At 39.5% G+C, this 15261-nt stretch overlaps 1 protein-coding gene across 1 annotated transcript; it reads left to right on the plus strand.

Annotated features, from left to right (window-relative positions):
- The first annotated feature begins 5351 nt into the window (after positions 1-5351).
- LOC106878009 (CCR4-NOT transcription complex subunit 7) lies at positions 5352-9882 on the plus strand. The gene has a single exon (XM_014927087.3). It carries the CDS (start codon positions 6942-6944, stop codon positions 8049-8051), a length of 1110 nt encoding a protein of 369 aa, XP_014782573.1. The 5' UTR covers positions 5352-6941; the 3' UTR covers positions 8052-9882.
- Positions 9883-15261: the final 5379 nt, after the last annotated feature.

Below are 15261 nucleotides of genomic sequence, written 5' to 3' on the forward strand. Positions count from 1 at the left end.
AGTGCTCTATTTTCAGAGTAGATTAAAATTAAATTTGCTTGTCATGAACTTTCTATTTACTTCCATTTCCCCTGTACCATTATAAAATTAATGGCAATTTTGTTGTGTGTATATACGTAGACCAAATCAGCGCACTAACTGTAGAAATGTGGTTGCTACAGAACACCTGACCTCTTACGGCGAGACGAACCCTAACTCGAGGATAGTGTTTAGAGGCTCAGATGCCATATACTTTACCTGGCATACGTCATGTCTCTTGCTGCCCATCACCTTACAGCTGTTCAACCCTCTGAACACCACCACACCATGTTGTTCACTTCGTCCCACACCCCACCATCGGTTCACCTTCATTCATCCCCTTGGCCCGTGTGTAAGAAGCAGGATTGAGCCCTCTTCATGCTTTTGTCCTCCCTTCTTTCCAGTGCATTTCTCTTACCCTCTTTGCCCGCCTCTACTCCAGGTCGTTACACTATCTCACTCATTTAGGGGTCACTTCTATTGCCATCCATCACCTAATCCTTATCTTATCCTATCAGTTACACTTTCATCACAGTTATGCTTTGTCAGTCATGCATACTGATGTTGCAAATTGAATGGAGCCTACCGTCTTCATTCCTCTCCAGCCTATGTCTGTCCTTCACAGTCAGAGGCCATGTCTCACTACCATGTAACATAGCCATGTCTCACACAAGCATCATACAACCTACCTTTCACTCTGAGCATCCACCACTGTTACTAATTTGTTCACCTAAATAGCAGAAACTATCTACAACTGCAAGAGAGCCTCTTGGACATTTTAAAGAGTTTAAGTCCCTCATGCTCTTAGTACTTACTGTTCCTGTGTATCTGCCACACACGAAAGTGACCTTATCTGATAACTTTCCCATGATTCTACTGCGTCTCTTATGCACCCATAGGTTACACTCCTTTCCTACATATTGAACAGGGCAATTTACCAACCAAAATGAGAATCTTATCTCCTTTCTTGCTAACAACAACTTTAGTCTTAGCTAAATTAACTTTAAGACCTTTTGATTTCAGGTTTTGCTTCCAAACCTGGAACCTCTTCACCAATTCTGCTTCAGATTCTGCAATAAGAGCAAGATCATCAGCATAGAGTAGTTCCCGTCAGCATCTAGTTTTGAATTCCTCTGTTATTGGCTGGAAAACTATGATAAATAAGAGTGGACTAAGAACTGATCCCTGGTGAACGCCAGCTTGTACGTTAAATTCATCCTGTATTTTACGATTTTATTGAATTTAAACCTGAGACACTCATTTGGTATTCCTGAGTCATTTGCTTCCAAGAAAATCTACATGGACAAATTGTTTACAGCAGTAATGCCAGAAGCAATCACAATTATGCCAGATATAAGGTCCATTAGTCAATTTTCATTTGAAGAATAGGGCTTTGTGCAAAGAGATGGTATACAATGCTTCAAAGATATTGTTTCATCATGGAATATGGAAGACATTCACATTGGCAGTTTAGTTGTGGCACAAAGGCCATTATTGACGGAAAATGTGCCAATAATTATTCCAAAAAAGCATGTTTTTTTGCCTTTTCCATTGACAAATAGGGTTTTGTGCATCTATTCGCAACTATAAAGCACTTAGCAGTTTAGGCAACCCCTCAGACTCAAATGGCTGAAGGTGCATAACTTCTCTACAAGTAGAGGAAAAAATACATAATGGTCTGTTGGTTTGTAAACAAAATATAAATGTCCATGATGCAGGTAGGATGGGGTTATCCTCCTTACATCAGCTCTGGCTATGGTGATATTCAAAGGAGCTGTGGTGGGCCTATTCAACAAATGGGAAATTGCAAGTTTGTGGTAGGAAACATTTTAGAAGAGAGCATTGACTGAATACTTCTTTCCTGAAGTTTAAAAAGGTCCCCAAGTTAAGTGAGTTTTTTTAAGATTCTTGCCCTCGCTGCCAAACAAAGCTTATGTCATTTGCTACCATTTATATAAGTCCCCAGTTGTTCAAGGATTTTTCATTTGATTATACTTAGGGCTCCTTTCTCTTTTAAGCATCATACATAACTGGCTAGAGATGTGATGTTGCAACTTTCCGGTATCCTGAAAGTAGATCTGTGGTAGTTCAGATGTTGCTTAAATGGGAGTGTGGTTGAACTGAGATATTTTTGTGTCTGTGTATTGGATCTGCTACCACCCCTGATGATTTTTTTCATTAAATCTGAGTCTGATGTTGTTACTGGAATCACTGCTGGTGCTAATATTCCTGGACATGATTCTGGTGGTTCTGTTGCTGCTGGCATAGCACCTAATTCCTGCCGCAAAGTTGGTGTTGCTGCCATTGTTATCGTTGGTGGATGTATCATTACTGCTGAGACTGTTACTCTGGCTGCCAGTGGTGGCCACCACTTCTGCCTCATACACAACTTCCTTGGCTTCACTTTGAGCCCTCTGCTCCCACCACTGGTCACTGCATACCCTACATGAGCATCCTGCTTTGGTCATGGCTTAGAGGCACTCCCTAAAATTTTCTTAATGTTGGCATGCAACAGAAGGATACCCTTAAGTTGAGCTTATTAAACAAATGTCCATATCTATGTGACGACTGTGCGAAGTGTCTTTCTTGATCCAAGGAATGTTCTTCCTACACAAGTTTTTAACATTGAGAGAGAAGGGTGGGACAAACCAAACATTACACTGATGCTTCTTTTTGCAAGTGCTACGACTCAGCATATAGGAGATGTGGTCCTTAAATCCACTGGATGCCAGAGCCTCATTATAATAAGAGGCCACAGCATTGAAAATCTCTTGACTTGAGGACAGGTTTGAGATTCTCTTGCTGTCATCCTTCACTAGGTTCCTGAACACAATAGGCTGGTGGCAGGAGGGTGTGTTAATGTAGGATATCCTCTTGTTTGGTTTCTCTATTGGCAAGAAATCTTGAAATAAAACTGAACAATAACATACATACATACATGTATGCATACATACATACATACATAGAAACAATACTTTCAGAGCATCCTCCACCATTAAATAGGATGGAGGAAGTTCAGAGAGCTATTACCTCTGTTGGCAACAAAAGAACTCTTTCTCAGAATGAAAGGTAGATTATATGATGCTTGTGTACAAATGGCTATACTCCATGGTAGTGAGACATGAGCTCTGAATGCAGAAGACATGTGTAGACTGGAGAGAAACGAAGGTCGTATACTCCATTTGATGTGCACATGTACAGCAAAGTGTAAATGTATTGAGAGAAAAGTTGGGCAAAAGAGGAATCAAATGTAGCAAGCAAGAGAGAAGACTACATTGGTTTGGACATGTGATGCGTATGAATGAGGACAGGTGCATAAAGAAGTGCTGATCAATGAAAGTGGATGGTACCCGTGGAAGAGGGAGGCCCAGGAAGACATGAGATGAAATGGTAAGGACTGATCTCAGGAAGTTGGACCTCACAGAGGAAATTACAATGAACCGAGATGTTTGGCAATATGAAGTTCTTGAGAAGACCCACCCATGTCAGCAAAACTGAGTTCTAGAAGCACTGTGTGTCCCACTTAACAAGAAAACTTCTCACACACCCTGCCACAACAAACCAAACTGCATCTCTTCTCTTCCTCACATTTCCACTTCATGCACTATGCTAACCCCCCTCTCTCCTCAATCCTGTCCTCTTCACTCTGTTTCACTGTATCATTGCTCTCTGCTGGCCCCGACCTGTGTGTCCCACCCACACACCCTGTCTCACTGTATCATTGATATCTGCTAGCCCCTAACCTGTGTGTTCTACCTACACGTAACAAGGAAACCGTCCACACCCCCTACCCCAACAAACCAATCTACATCTCTTCTCTACTTCACATTTCCTCCTTCATACACTATACCTACCTCTCACTTCCCAATCCTGTCCTCACAGCCCTGTTTCTGTTTCATTGTTATCCAGTAGCCCCCCCCCCCCCCCTCCACACTCTCTAATCATGCTTCTTACACAATTATATGCCCTGCTATTTGCCACCATCTATATATCTCTCTCTTTCTTTACTCAACCATCCCATTTATATTCTGATCCCTGTTCCTTGTGAGTATGCCTGGCATTTTGCCACCATCTCCATCCTGCTGTCTCCCACTCTCTCTCTCTCTCCTTCTCTTGAACTTCCCTCAGGTTGGGTCACCATATATCTTTTTTGCAGCAGCACACCTGTTTCTGTCCTCATTCCTGATCTCTCTCTCTCTAGTGGGGTAACCTTGTACCTCCTCCACAGCAAGACACCTGTTTCTGTCTCTCTGTCTCACTATAACCTTTCATCATCTGACACAAAATCACCTCCTCCTCCAATGTCCCCCTCCCCTCTCAAAAGACTTTTGTCTTGCAAAGTACTTGGTGACCTTGTCAGTACATGTGTTACTTAAAAAGCATCCAGTCACACAGTAAAATGGTTGGCGTTTGGAAGGGCATCCAGCTGTAAAAACCCTGTCAAAGCTGACCTCATCTATACTTGTGCCACGTAAAAAGCACTAAGTCCACTTGGCTAAGTGGTTGGTGTTAGAAAGGGCATCCAGCTGTAAAAATCCTGCCAAAACAGTTGCAGGAGTCTAGTGCAGGTTTCTGGCTGGTCAGCTCCTGTCAAACCGTTCCAACCATGCCAGTATGGAAGGCGGACGTTAAATGACGACGACGATACATCCATACATTTAAAATATAGAATGTATTTAATGATTTAGGTTGAACTGCACTCACATCAATTATTCGAGTTTTCGATGCTAACTTCAGTAATAAGGCGACAAGCTGACAGGATAGTTAGAACATGCCGGGGGAAATGCTTAGCGGTATTTTGTTTGTCTTTACGTTTTGAGTTGAAATTCCAGTGAGGTCAGCTTTGCCTTTTCCCTTGTCGGGGATCAATAAAATAAGTACAAGTTGAGAGCACAGGGGTCGCAGTAATCGACTTAAACAAAATTGTTGGCCTTTGAAACCAATATTAACTCTAATATCAGGCGGCAAGCTGACAGAATTGTTTGTATGACGGGCAAAATGTTTAGCAGTCTTTTACGTCTTGAGTGCAAATTCTGCTGAGATTGACTTTGCCTTTCATCCTTTCGGGGTTGATAAAATAACGTAGCAGTTGTGCATTGGGATCGATGTAACCGACTTACCTACCTCTCCTGAAATTGCCGGCCCTTTGCCAGCATTTGAAACCAATATTAATCCAATAGTTTCTTTCAATAATGTTATATCCACTTCTTTCCCAGAAGAAGTAAAGTGTTTATATTATATGTGAAAAAACTATTTATTATAGACTCAAGAAAGTTTTCCGTATTGAACTTAGCGTTAACGGTTCGGAGCAGCGGAATCTTTTACTATTGGATACGATGCTAAGTATTACACCGCTTCCAGTTAGACGTAATTAGGTGTTGACAAGAAAATTGGAACTCAAACTCCGATCTTTTACGGTTTCGTGTTGAGGAACGAGACTCAGTGATCGTCAGAGCAACTCTTCGACCAAACAACTTCTCCAACTGATAATTTTTATCTGTTATTTTTAAAATCTTAATCCTTTTCTTTTTTTTTTTTTTTAATCGACGTCTTTCCCTTTGGATAAGTTTCAAGCCGGACGTTCGTTCGTTCACATTTCTTGAAAATTTTTTTATTGTGTCTGTTCCTTTCTTCATGTCTCTAATTATTCCATCTGAAGTGTTGCCAGAGGACAGACATCGTACTTACACGGACTATTATTATTATTCATTGCTATTTACGTCTAAAAAGAAAAAGATTTGCCTGGAAGTTGGCGACGGCTCACGTCGTGATCGTCACCTTTTCTCTGCGAGCAGCTTCTCCCTCATCTATTATTTACTGGACTCTGCTGGTAAGTCCGACACCTGAATATCGAGCCTACAACATTATCACTAAAAACAATATCAAGACGAACAGTGTTAATAATAATAACAACAGCAACAACATTTAGTTTTTCTCCTTCCCTTCTTGTCAAAAATATAGTAGAAACCTTGCCGTCCACTTTCGTCTCGAAATATTTACGTCTATCGTCATTCCATTTATACTCCCAAGTTGCTTCTCTCAACTAAATTTGTGATATAACTATAAATATTTATATAATTATCTAATCTTTCTTTTGTTTATATTCTTCCCAAGTAATCTTTGGCTGCCCCCACCCAGTTCCCATTATATGTATTTATATATGTGTATATATCAGAAAAGACATTGCATTTTGACACCGAATTAAAGAAATTCCATCTAAGCATAAAAACAAACAACTGACATTGTCTACTCAAGCTTTACTGCTTTATTTTCAATCCAATCTTAGTTTTGTCCCACTGACTCTAAAACTTGTACGCAATACACACACACACACACACAAACAAACGTCTGGAATAATTTATTTTGTTTTGTCTAACGACCAACAACAAATAGTATCAACTTGGTGACATTGTTTTTGAAGGTACCAACCAGATAATATTCTCTCAACCCACATTTCTTGTGGCATTTACTTTCTTCCCCCTTTTTTTTTTTGTGCGTATTATTAATAATTTTCTTTATCAACCAATTTGTTGCGTTAGTTCGGTATAAACTGTTGTGTTACCATAAGTGAACCGTTTCTTTTTTTTTCTGTAAGTCTGGTAAATTTTTTATAAAGAAATATTTTGTAACTAACAGTGGAACATTTTTTTTTCCCCTTCTTTTAAAGAACTCTTTCCTCTTCGACTTGGACGAATCTTCTAACCAATATCCGCCATCATCGCTGACACCTGCAGCTAACCTACTTTATCCCAACAATAATAGACCCGACCAAACTTCCCAGAATTTTCTATCTGTTAACAGTTTTATATTAAACCTGCCGTCTTAATTACCACACCACACTAATTTGTATCGGCTTCACTTCCACCTGCTCCGTTCTTTACTCCGATAGGCCACCCCATAGACATTGGCGGATTCGGGATCCGATGTGCGAGACCGATTTTTACCAAATTCCCAAGGATATCAACGAGGTTATCTACCCACAAGTGAATGACACGGGTGGCCAGTACGATATAAGAATGCCCTCCGTTGCACAAGCCGATTACAGCATTCGCGACGTCTGGCAATCTAACTTGGAGCAGGAATTCCGCACCATTCGCCAAGTTGTACAATCCTATAAATATGTTGCTATGGATACCGAGTTTCCCGGGGTGGTGGCGCGTCCCATCGGCGAATTTCGCAGTAATGCCGACTACCACTACCAGCAGCTGCGATGTAATGTCGATTTGCTCAAAATAATTCAAGTCGGTATGACATTCTTGAATGATTACGGTCAGACACCTGCACCAATTTCAACTTGGCAGTTCAACTTTAAGTTCAATCTTACTGTGGACATGTATGCCCAGGAATCTATTGACCTGCTCACCAACTCAGGAATTCAATTCAAGAAACACGAAGAGGAAGGTATCAATACGGATGATTTTGCCGAACTGCTAATGACTTCTGGCGTTGTGTTGACCGACCAAGTGAAGTGGCTGTCCTTCCATAGCGGTTATGACTTTGGTTACATGCTAAAAATATTAACGAACACCAATTTACCAGCCGAAGAAGCAGACTTTTTTGAGCTTTTGCGAATCTACTTCCCGAACATTTACGACGTGAAGTACCTGATGAAAAGTTGCAAAAACCTCAAAGGTGGCCTACAGGAAGTGGCCCAACAACTAGAGATTCCTCGAGTGGGGCCTCAGCACCAAGCGGGCAGCGACAGCTTGCTGACCGGAGCGGCTTTTTTCAATATGCGGGAAATGTTTTTCGAGGACAATATTGACGATGCTAAGTACTGTGGCCATCTCTATGGACTTGGGAATAATTATGTAATGAACGGAAGTGGTGGCGGCGGCGCCAGTAGCAATAACGGCAGCAGCAGTAGCAGCAACATTAATTCTAGCAATGGTAATAGTAACAGCAACAACAACATCAGCAGCAGCAACAACGGCGGCAACAGCAGCAGCTTTGAGAACCACATTTCTCCACTTAGCTCTGCTGTGTCTACCAACAACGGTGATTCCTCCAGTAGTCAAAACAGTTCTTCCTAAGGTGTGCCCACCCCAATTTACATTGCTGTATACCTTTCTCTTCCTCTCTACTTTATCTTCCTGGAGCCTTAACAACACCAAATTATCATAATCCTAAGTTAAACCTGGTTAAAACTTATATATCCACCAGGTTCATCATAGCACTTGTCTTTCAAACCCTTCCAGACTTTTACAAAATTTTTTATTTATTTATTTTTATTACTTTTAGGGCGATGGCATCATTGTAGCAAATGGTAGGGGCTGAACTAAATACTTAATACTGTTCAGTTATGTCTTTACATTTCGAGTTCAAATCCCACCAGAGTCAGCTTTGCCTTTCAACCCTCACTCTAAGGTCAATAAAATTAGAACCAGCAATATACTGGGATCATTTATATTGACCCTAACCCCTTCCCTACAAATTTTTGGCTTTGTGCCAAAGTTAAAAAGTCGTTATTAATGTTATTGCAATGGCCAGTCCAAATGGCATCTGTTAGTATTTGGAGTTTTTGTTTTTGAGTTTGAATGCTGCCAACCACCTCTCTGATTCCTAGGGATCAGTCTCCCTTTAATTCCCCCTAATTTTACTCCACCAAAATGTTTAAAAGAAATAATTATTGTGGCAAACACTGCATTTTGGCGAAACGAATCCAGTTTTGGTTTCAAGCTACAACTGTTATATTTAACATTTACTCATGTAATGAGGAAATGCATAAACCTCACTACATCCTATTTGTTCTTTCCCTGTTAATCTGATGTAATTATGCAAGAAATGTATTTATTTGTTAATTATGAAGCACCAAGTGGGTGATGGCTTGTGGGGCCGCTTGCATCCTGCTGCCAGCAATGCTTTACGTTTGCAAGCTCTGGGCTGCTTTCTAATACCTGGCTAAAGCAGTGGATGGGAAGTAGCAGACAAAATACCTTGTGGTACTTAGATATGTCCCTTTAGGTTCAAATCCTGCCGAGGTTAACTTTGCCTTTCATCCTTCTGGGGATCAATAAAAAGAAAATAGCAGTCAAAAACTGGAGTTGATCTGGACAACCATTTATCCCTGCTCTCCCCACAAATGTATAACCTTGTGCCTATATTAGAAACAAGAGGGCAAGCAGGTACCATCAGGGACTTAAAGGGAGGAAGGAAAAGTTACCTGAGATAACCTGGCATCCTCTCCAGGATGAGATGTGTCACTCATTTTGCTTAACTTGCTACTAAAACTGTGAAAGGGTTAATTGTTATTCCCTCATAATAATGACTTGGCGAGATTGCAGACACAATAAAGTGACAGATTTTAATATCTTACAAGATTTAGTTTCGTTTTGTCTTTCATCCAGTTGTGGTTGATAAATACCAGTAATTACAAGTATCTATCCTGTTGACTGAAACTTCCTTTTTGAGACAAGCTTTTCTCCTAATAAGGAAAATTATTATTATTATTATTATTATTATTATTATTATTATTATTAATTGTTGTTGTTATTGTGCTAGATAGCAGAATTAGTAGAGCGTCAGACCAAATGCCATACAGTATTTAGTTTTGGCCCTTTACGTTCTGAGTTCAAATCCCGCCAAGGTCAACTTTGCCTTTCATCCTTTTGGGGTCGATAGAATAAAGCACCAGTAAAATACTGGGGTCAATACAATCGACTAATCCCCCCCCCCCCCCGCCACAAAATTTTTGGCCTTGTGCCTGAATTTGAAACCATTATTATTAATTACTATGATTGTTATTTTTATTATTATTATTATTATTATATCTGCAAATAATGATTTTGTATGATCTCCTTTGCTAATCCTGAACTCTTCAATTTTTTTTTTCTTTCTTTGAATAAAGCTTATTCTAACAAGAAACCAATAGTTTTTGTATTTTCTACAGTCACATGTTTGATCATGTTTTATTGCCTCTGCTAAACTGACAGGCAGACACGAGGGGCAATCTGCTATGTTACCCTATTTTGCTACTATCTCAAGTTTACACCCTCTTGTTCTCTGAGTTCAAATCAGACAAGGTCAATGTTGCTTTATATATATATATATGTGTGTGTGTGTGTGTGTGTATGTATATCATCATCATCGTTTAACGTCCACCTTCCATGTTGGCATGGGTGGGATGGTTTGACAGGAGCCAACTAGGCAGAAGCCTGCACCAGACTTCTGTGACTGTTTTGGCAGGATTTTTACAGTTGGATGCCCTTCCTGACACCCACCACTCAGCAGAGTGGACTATATATCCATGTGTGTGTATATATATGTATGTATATATATGGGGAGAATTCACAAGAAAAAAACAAAAGATGAAGACAGGTGGTGTAGACAACAAACAGATGTATTAGTTTAACGCTTGGGAAGTGAAAAAGTCTGTAACGTTTCGAGCCTATGCTCTTCCACAGAAATAAATAGATATATATATGTGTGTGTGTATAATCATCATCATTTAATGTCTGCTTTCCATGCTGGCATGGGTTGGACGGTTTGACTGAGGACTGGCAAGCCAGGAGGCTGCACCAGGCTCCAATCTGATCTGGCAAAGTTTCCACAGCTGGATGCCCTTTCTCGTGTTCCTTTCTATTGGAGAGTACAGACTCGAAACATAAAAGATTTTCTCACCTTCCTGAGCATTAAACTAATACACCTGTCTTCGGCTTTTGTTTTTCTGTGAATTTCAACTATATATATATATATATATATATGTATATATTTTTACATTGATACTGGTGTCACATCTTAGTGGTGTCACACTAAGATGGTTGGCATGTAGAAACCATACCAAAATAGACAATGGAACATGAAGAGTGTGTGTGTGTGTATATATATATATAAGTCTGACCTTGTAAGATATAATCTTTATCTTACTAAAATTGACTTGAAACCATGGTACAGAATATAGATTGGTAAAAGTTTTTATTTTTCATTTCCTTTCGAAATTATCCCTAACCTTTGTGGTATGTAGTATTTTTGCTGCTATTTCTAGCGAGTAGATGTCCTATTATAGGCGTCTCTGCATTTCTAATGAATATATATATATATATATACTCCTTACTCTTTTACTTGTTTCAGTCTTTTGACTGTGGCCATGCTGGAGCACCGCCTTTAGTCGAGCAAATCGACCCCAGGACTTATTCTTTGTAAGCCTAGTACTTATTCTATCGATCTCTTTTGCCGAACCGCTAAGTTACGGGGACATAAACACACCAGCATCGGTTGTCAAGCGATGTTGGGGGGACAAACACAGACATACAAACACATACACACATACATATATATATACAAATATACGACAGGCTTCTTTCAGTTTCCGTCTACCAAATCCACTAACGAGGCTTTGGTCGGCCCGAGGCTATAGTAGAAGAGACTTGCCCAAGATGCCACGCAGTGGGACTGAACCCGGGACCATGTGGTTGGTAAGCAAGCTACTTACCACACAGCCACTCCTACGCCTATATATATATATATATATACTTTTATGCATTTCAGCCCTAAAATTGTGGCAAAGGTGGGGCATTACCAGTGCTGTGTGTGTGTGTATGCAATAATACTTCACTTTACAAGGACCTGCTTTATGAGACCCTGGGTTTACAAGTTTTATAATAAATATAAAAAGGTTAGCTATTTTATTTGTGTGACAACATGGCAACATGTGGCAACACTAGTTCTGGCACATCACATGATGGGATAAAATTTCATTGCTACTATGGGAAATTATTGCTGTTTTGTGAGTTTTTGCTTTACAAACAATCTCCAGGAACAAATTAACTCACGTATCAAGGCATTACTGGACAGGTATAAAAGTGTCACATGGTCCAATCCATTTCTGATTTGTTGTCATTAGTTTTGCTTTTAGACTTTACTTGAAACAATAAAAGCCTTGTTTGGAAGCTTTATTAGTTGAATTTCCTTGTTTTAAGTTTGGTAAGATATTAACATGAGAAATGAGATAGCTTCACATTAGGTACCAATTTCTTTTCTTTTGGCATTTCTTCCTGTGGTCAAAGGGTGACAGATTTAGTATCTCCATCAGTTATTCAATTAAACTCAATTGCTGTCTTCCTCTGAATCCTAAAAACCTGTATTTCTGTGGGGTTTTTTTCCTTTCCATTATTAACACAGCAGTGAGCTTAGCAGAATCGTTAAAATGTTGAACCAAATGCCTAGCAGCTCTTTTACTTGTTTCAGTCATTAAACTGCAGCCATGCTGGGGCACCACCTTGAATTTTTAGTCAAATGACAGTTATTTTACTAAATTCTTCATTATTTTCAAAATTAATTCAAACAACTGATGTATTTCAACAAGAATATGGTAACAAAAGAGTTAAGTATCAATTTAAAAGTATGCTTGCAGCATAAGACCAATAACATTCTCGATAGTAACTAAGATAAATCTAATAATATCAGTTATCTTCTTTTAGTGGATGGACAAACAGAGAGAATAAATGGACATACTGCCAATTAGATTAATAAATCTTGATGGTGACCATCTTGTAGAGTTGACTAACATCCAATATAAATGTTCTCTTTTTCTTTCTGGCTCCTTAGAATTTGTCTCTTTATTTCCATTCTCAGATCCCTTTTGCTCTCTTTCTCGGACCCTTTCTCTTTTCTTTCAATCTCTCCTTCACAAATCCTTTTTCTTTTACCGGATTTCTGCTTTTTTTTCCACTTCTTTTAGATCTTTATACCTCACCCCCACCCCATCTCTACATATTTTGTTATTCTTTGACGTTTTTTTTTTGTTGTTTTATTGTTGTTGTTGTTGTTAATCTTTACTTTCCGTGAACAATGGCTATTTCTGTCAGAGCAGGGAATCAATGTTACCATTTTTGATGCTCCAGGTGTGAGGGATAAGGATTAGTGTGTGGGGGAATGTTGAATGTGTGTGTGGTATTTACCATGAAGTCACTATGTGATCACTCAGCCTGCTAGAAATAACAGCGAAATTCCCTATAATTGCACCCTTACATGTGGATTCTGGTAGTGCTAACTACGCTGACCTGTGAGGAAAATATACCTTAAAAATTCCCATGACCAGGGTGTCTTCTTGATATCAAAAAGTAAAATTTGTAGTCACCGTTCTCCTGATAAAAAATTCATTTTGGAACATTATCTTCCCCTTTTGTTGACAAGAGAAGAGAAAAAAAAATGCACATAAACAAAGCCGACGTCATTGCCTCAAACATACAATGGGAGGCAACTCTTCTTTTCTGTTCCAAATTCTGTCAGCACTAAGCTAACAGAGACTGTATATTTACGTCCAGTTTTAAAGAGGTTATGCGATTTTGGCCAGCACAAGTCTGATGAAATGTCTCTACTGTCAAGTGCAGTAGCAGACACGAAACCGATGGTAACTTTCCGACTGGTTTTATGCCATAACCATGAATATAGACACAGGCGTGGGTGTCTGGTAAGAATCTTGCTTCCCAACCACATGATTCCACGTTCAGTCTCTCTGCGGGGCACTTTGTGCAAGTGTCTTCTACTATAGCCTCAGACAGATCAAAGCCTTGTGAGTGGATTTGGTAGATGGAAACTGAAAGAAGCCTGTCGCATATATATATATATATATATATATTTGCGTGTCTGTGTTTGACACCCCCACCATTGCTTGACAACTGATGTTGGTGTGATTACACATAACTTAGCAGTTCGGCAAAAGTGACCGACTAGACTTACAAAGAATAAGTCCTGTGGTTGATTTGTTCAACTAAAGGCAGTGCTCCAGCATGGCCACAGTCAAATGACTGAAACAGGTAAAAGAATAAATACTACTCGACAAGAAGTAAATGTATGTATATCCATAGAAGCTTGTGTGTGTGTGTGTGACTTTATATCCATAGAAACTTGTGTGTGTGTGTGTGTCTGACTTTATATAAAATATTAATTTCGTTTAAGTTTTATTCTCAGTTTGCTTTATTAAGCCAGCCCATGGCCACCACCTATCAGATATAAAAGTGTAAAATGGAAATAGATAGCTTTACTGATGATAAATCTGAAAACCTGTAAAGTCTGTGTAATTATTAACAAAGAGAATAGAGTGAGAAACTGGTTTTATTGCATCATTTTACAATTGTTTCATCAATATTTTATCAGAAGATTATTGTTATATTATTACTATATAATACATGTAACAATGTATTGCAAAAATATAAACTCATCAGGATTTTGTACAACATCCATTTGTGGATGAACTGTATGTTCGAGATTATATATATATCCAAAATGTTCTCTATAAGGTGAATTCTACAATAAAGATGTGATTTTTACTATACATATTCTTTAATATCAAATACTCTGGGTTTCTTGAAATTCTTCTATATGATATTTGGATCAACTTGTTATAGATGGAGATTTACCTTGGATGTGTATTCTACTTACATTTACTGGTGTCTGATTGTTGGATATTGTTAACCAAATTGTTTTTAACTGAGTGCTCTATTGATATCTGCCTGGATTTTTTAATCCCTTTTTCCTTCTAGCTATATATATATATATGCCAGTGCCAGTGCCCCTGGACTGGTTCTTGTGCGGGTGGCACATGAGATGCACCATTTTGAGCGTGGCCGTTGCCAGTACCGCCTGACTGGCTCCCGTAGGATTTTCGAGCGAGATCGTTGCCAGTGCCCCTGGACTGGCTTGTGCGGGTGGCACATAAAAGACACCATTTCGAGCGTGGCCGTTTTCGTGCGGGTGACACGTAAAAGCACCCACTACACTCTCTGAGTGGTTGGCGTTAGGAAGGGCATCCAGCTGTAGAAACTCTGCCAAATTAGATTGGAGCCTGGTGTTGCCATCCGGTTTCACCAGTCCTCAGTCAAATCATCCAACCCATGCTAGCATGGAAAGCGGACGTTAAACGATGATGATGATGATGATGATGATATATATATATATATAGTTCAAAAAAACAAAAAAAAACAACAAAGTGAGGACGTGATATGGATAGTATTATTGGACGCTCAGGAAAGGAAAGAGAGAGTGAATGACGTTTCGGGCGTAGCCCTTCGTCGGAAAGATGGAAAGTTCGGAGAATGGAAGAACGGAGAAAGAGGAAAATGGTACCGATGCCCACGAGGTTACATGATGAAAAGACCGGAAGAGGAGGTGGTGGGGGAAAAGTTCTTTCTAAGATAGGAGAGTGAAAAAGGGAGATGAATATCTGTGCGTGTGCGAAAGTCTGCGAGTGTGTGTGTGATAACAGAACGTGTGTGCGCGTATGTATGTGTGTGTGTGTGCATG

This window comes from Octopus bimaculoides, chromosome 14 (assembly GCF_046866305.1).
Source record: "Octopus bimaculoides isolate indiv1 chromosome 14, ASM4686630v1, whole genome shotgun sequence".
NCBI lineage: Eukaryota > Metazoa > Mollusca > Cephalopoda > Octopoda > Octopodidae > Octopus > Octopus bimaculoides.

Excerpts from the sequence above, each read along its gene's own strand:
- LOC106878009 (XM_014927087.3), top strand. The coding sequence starts at position 6,942 with ATGTGCGAGACCGATTTTTACCAAATTCCCAAGGATATCAACGAGGTT.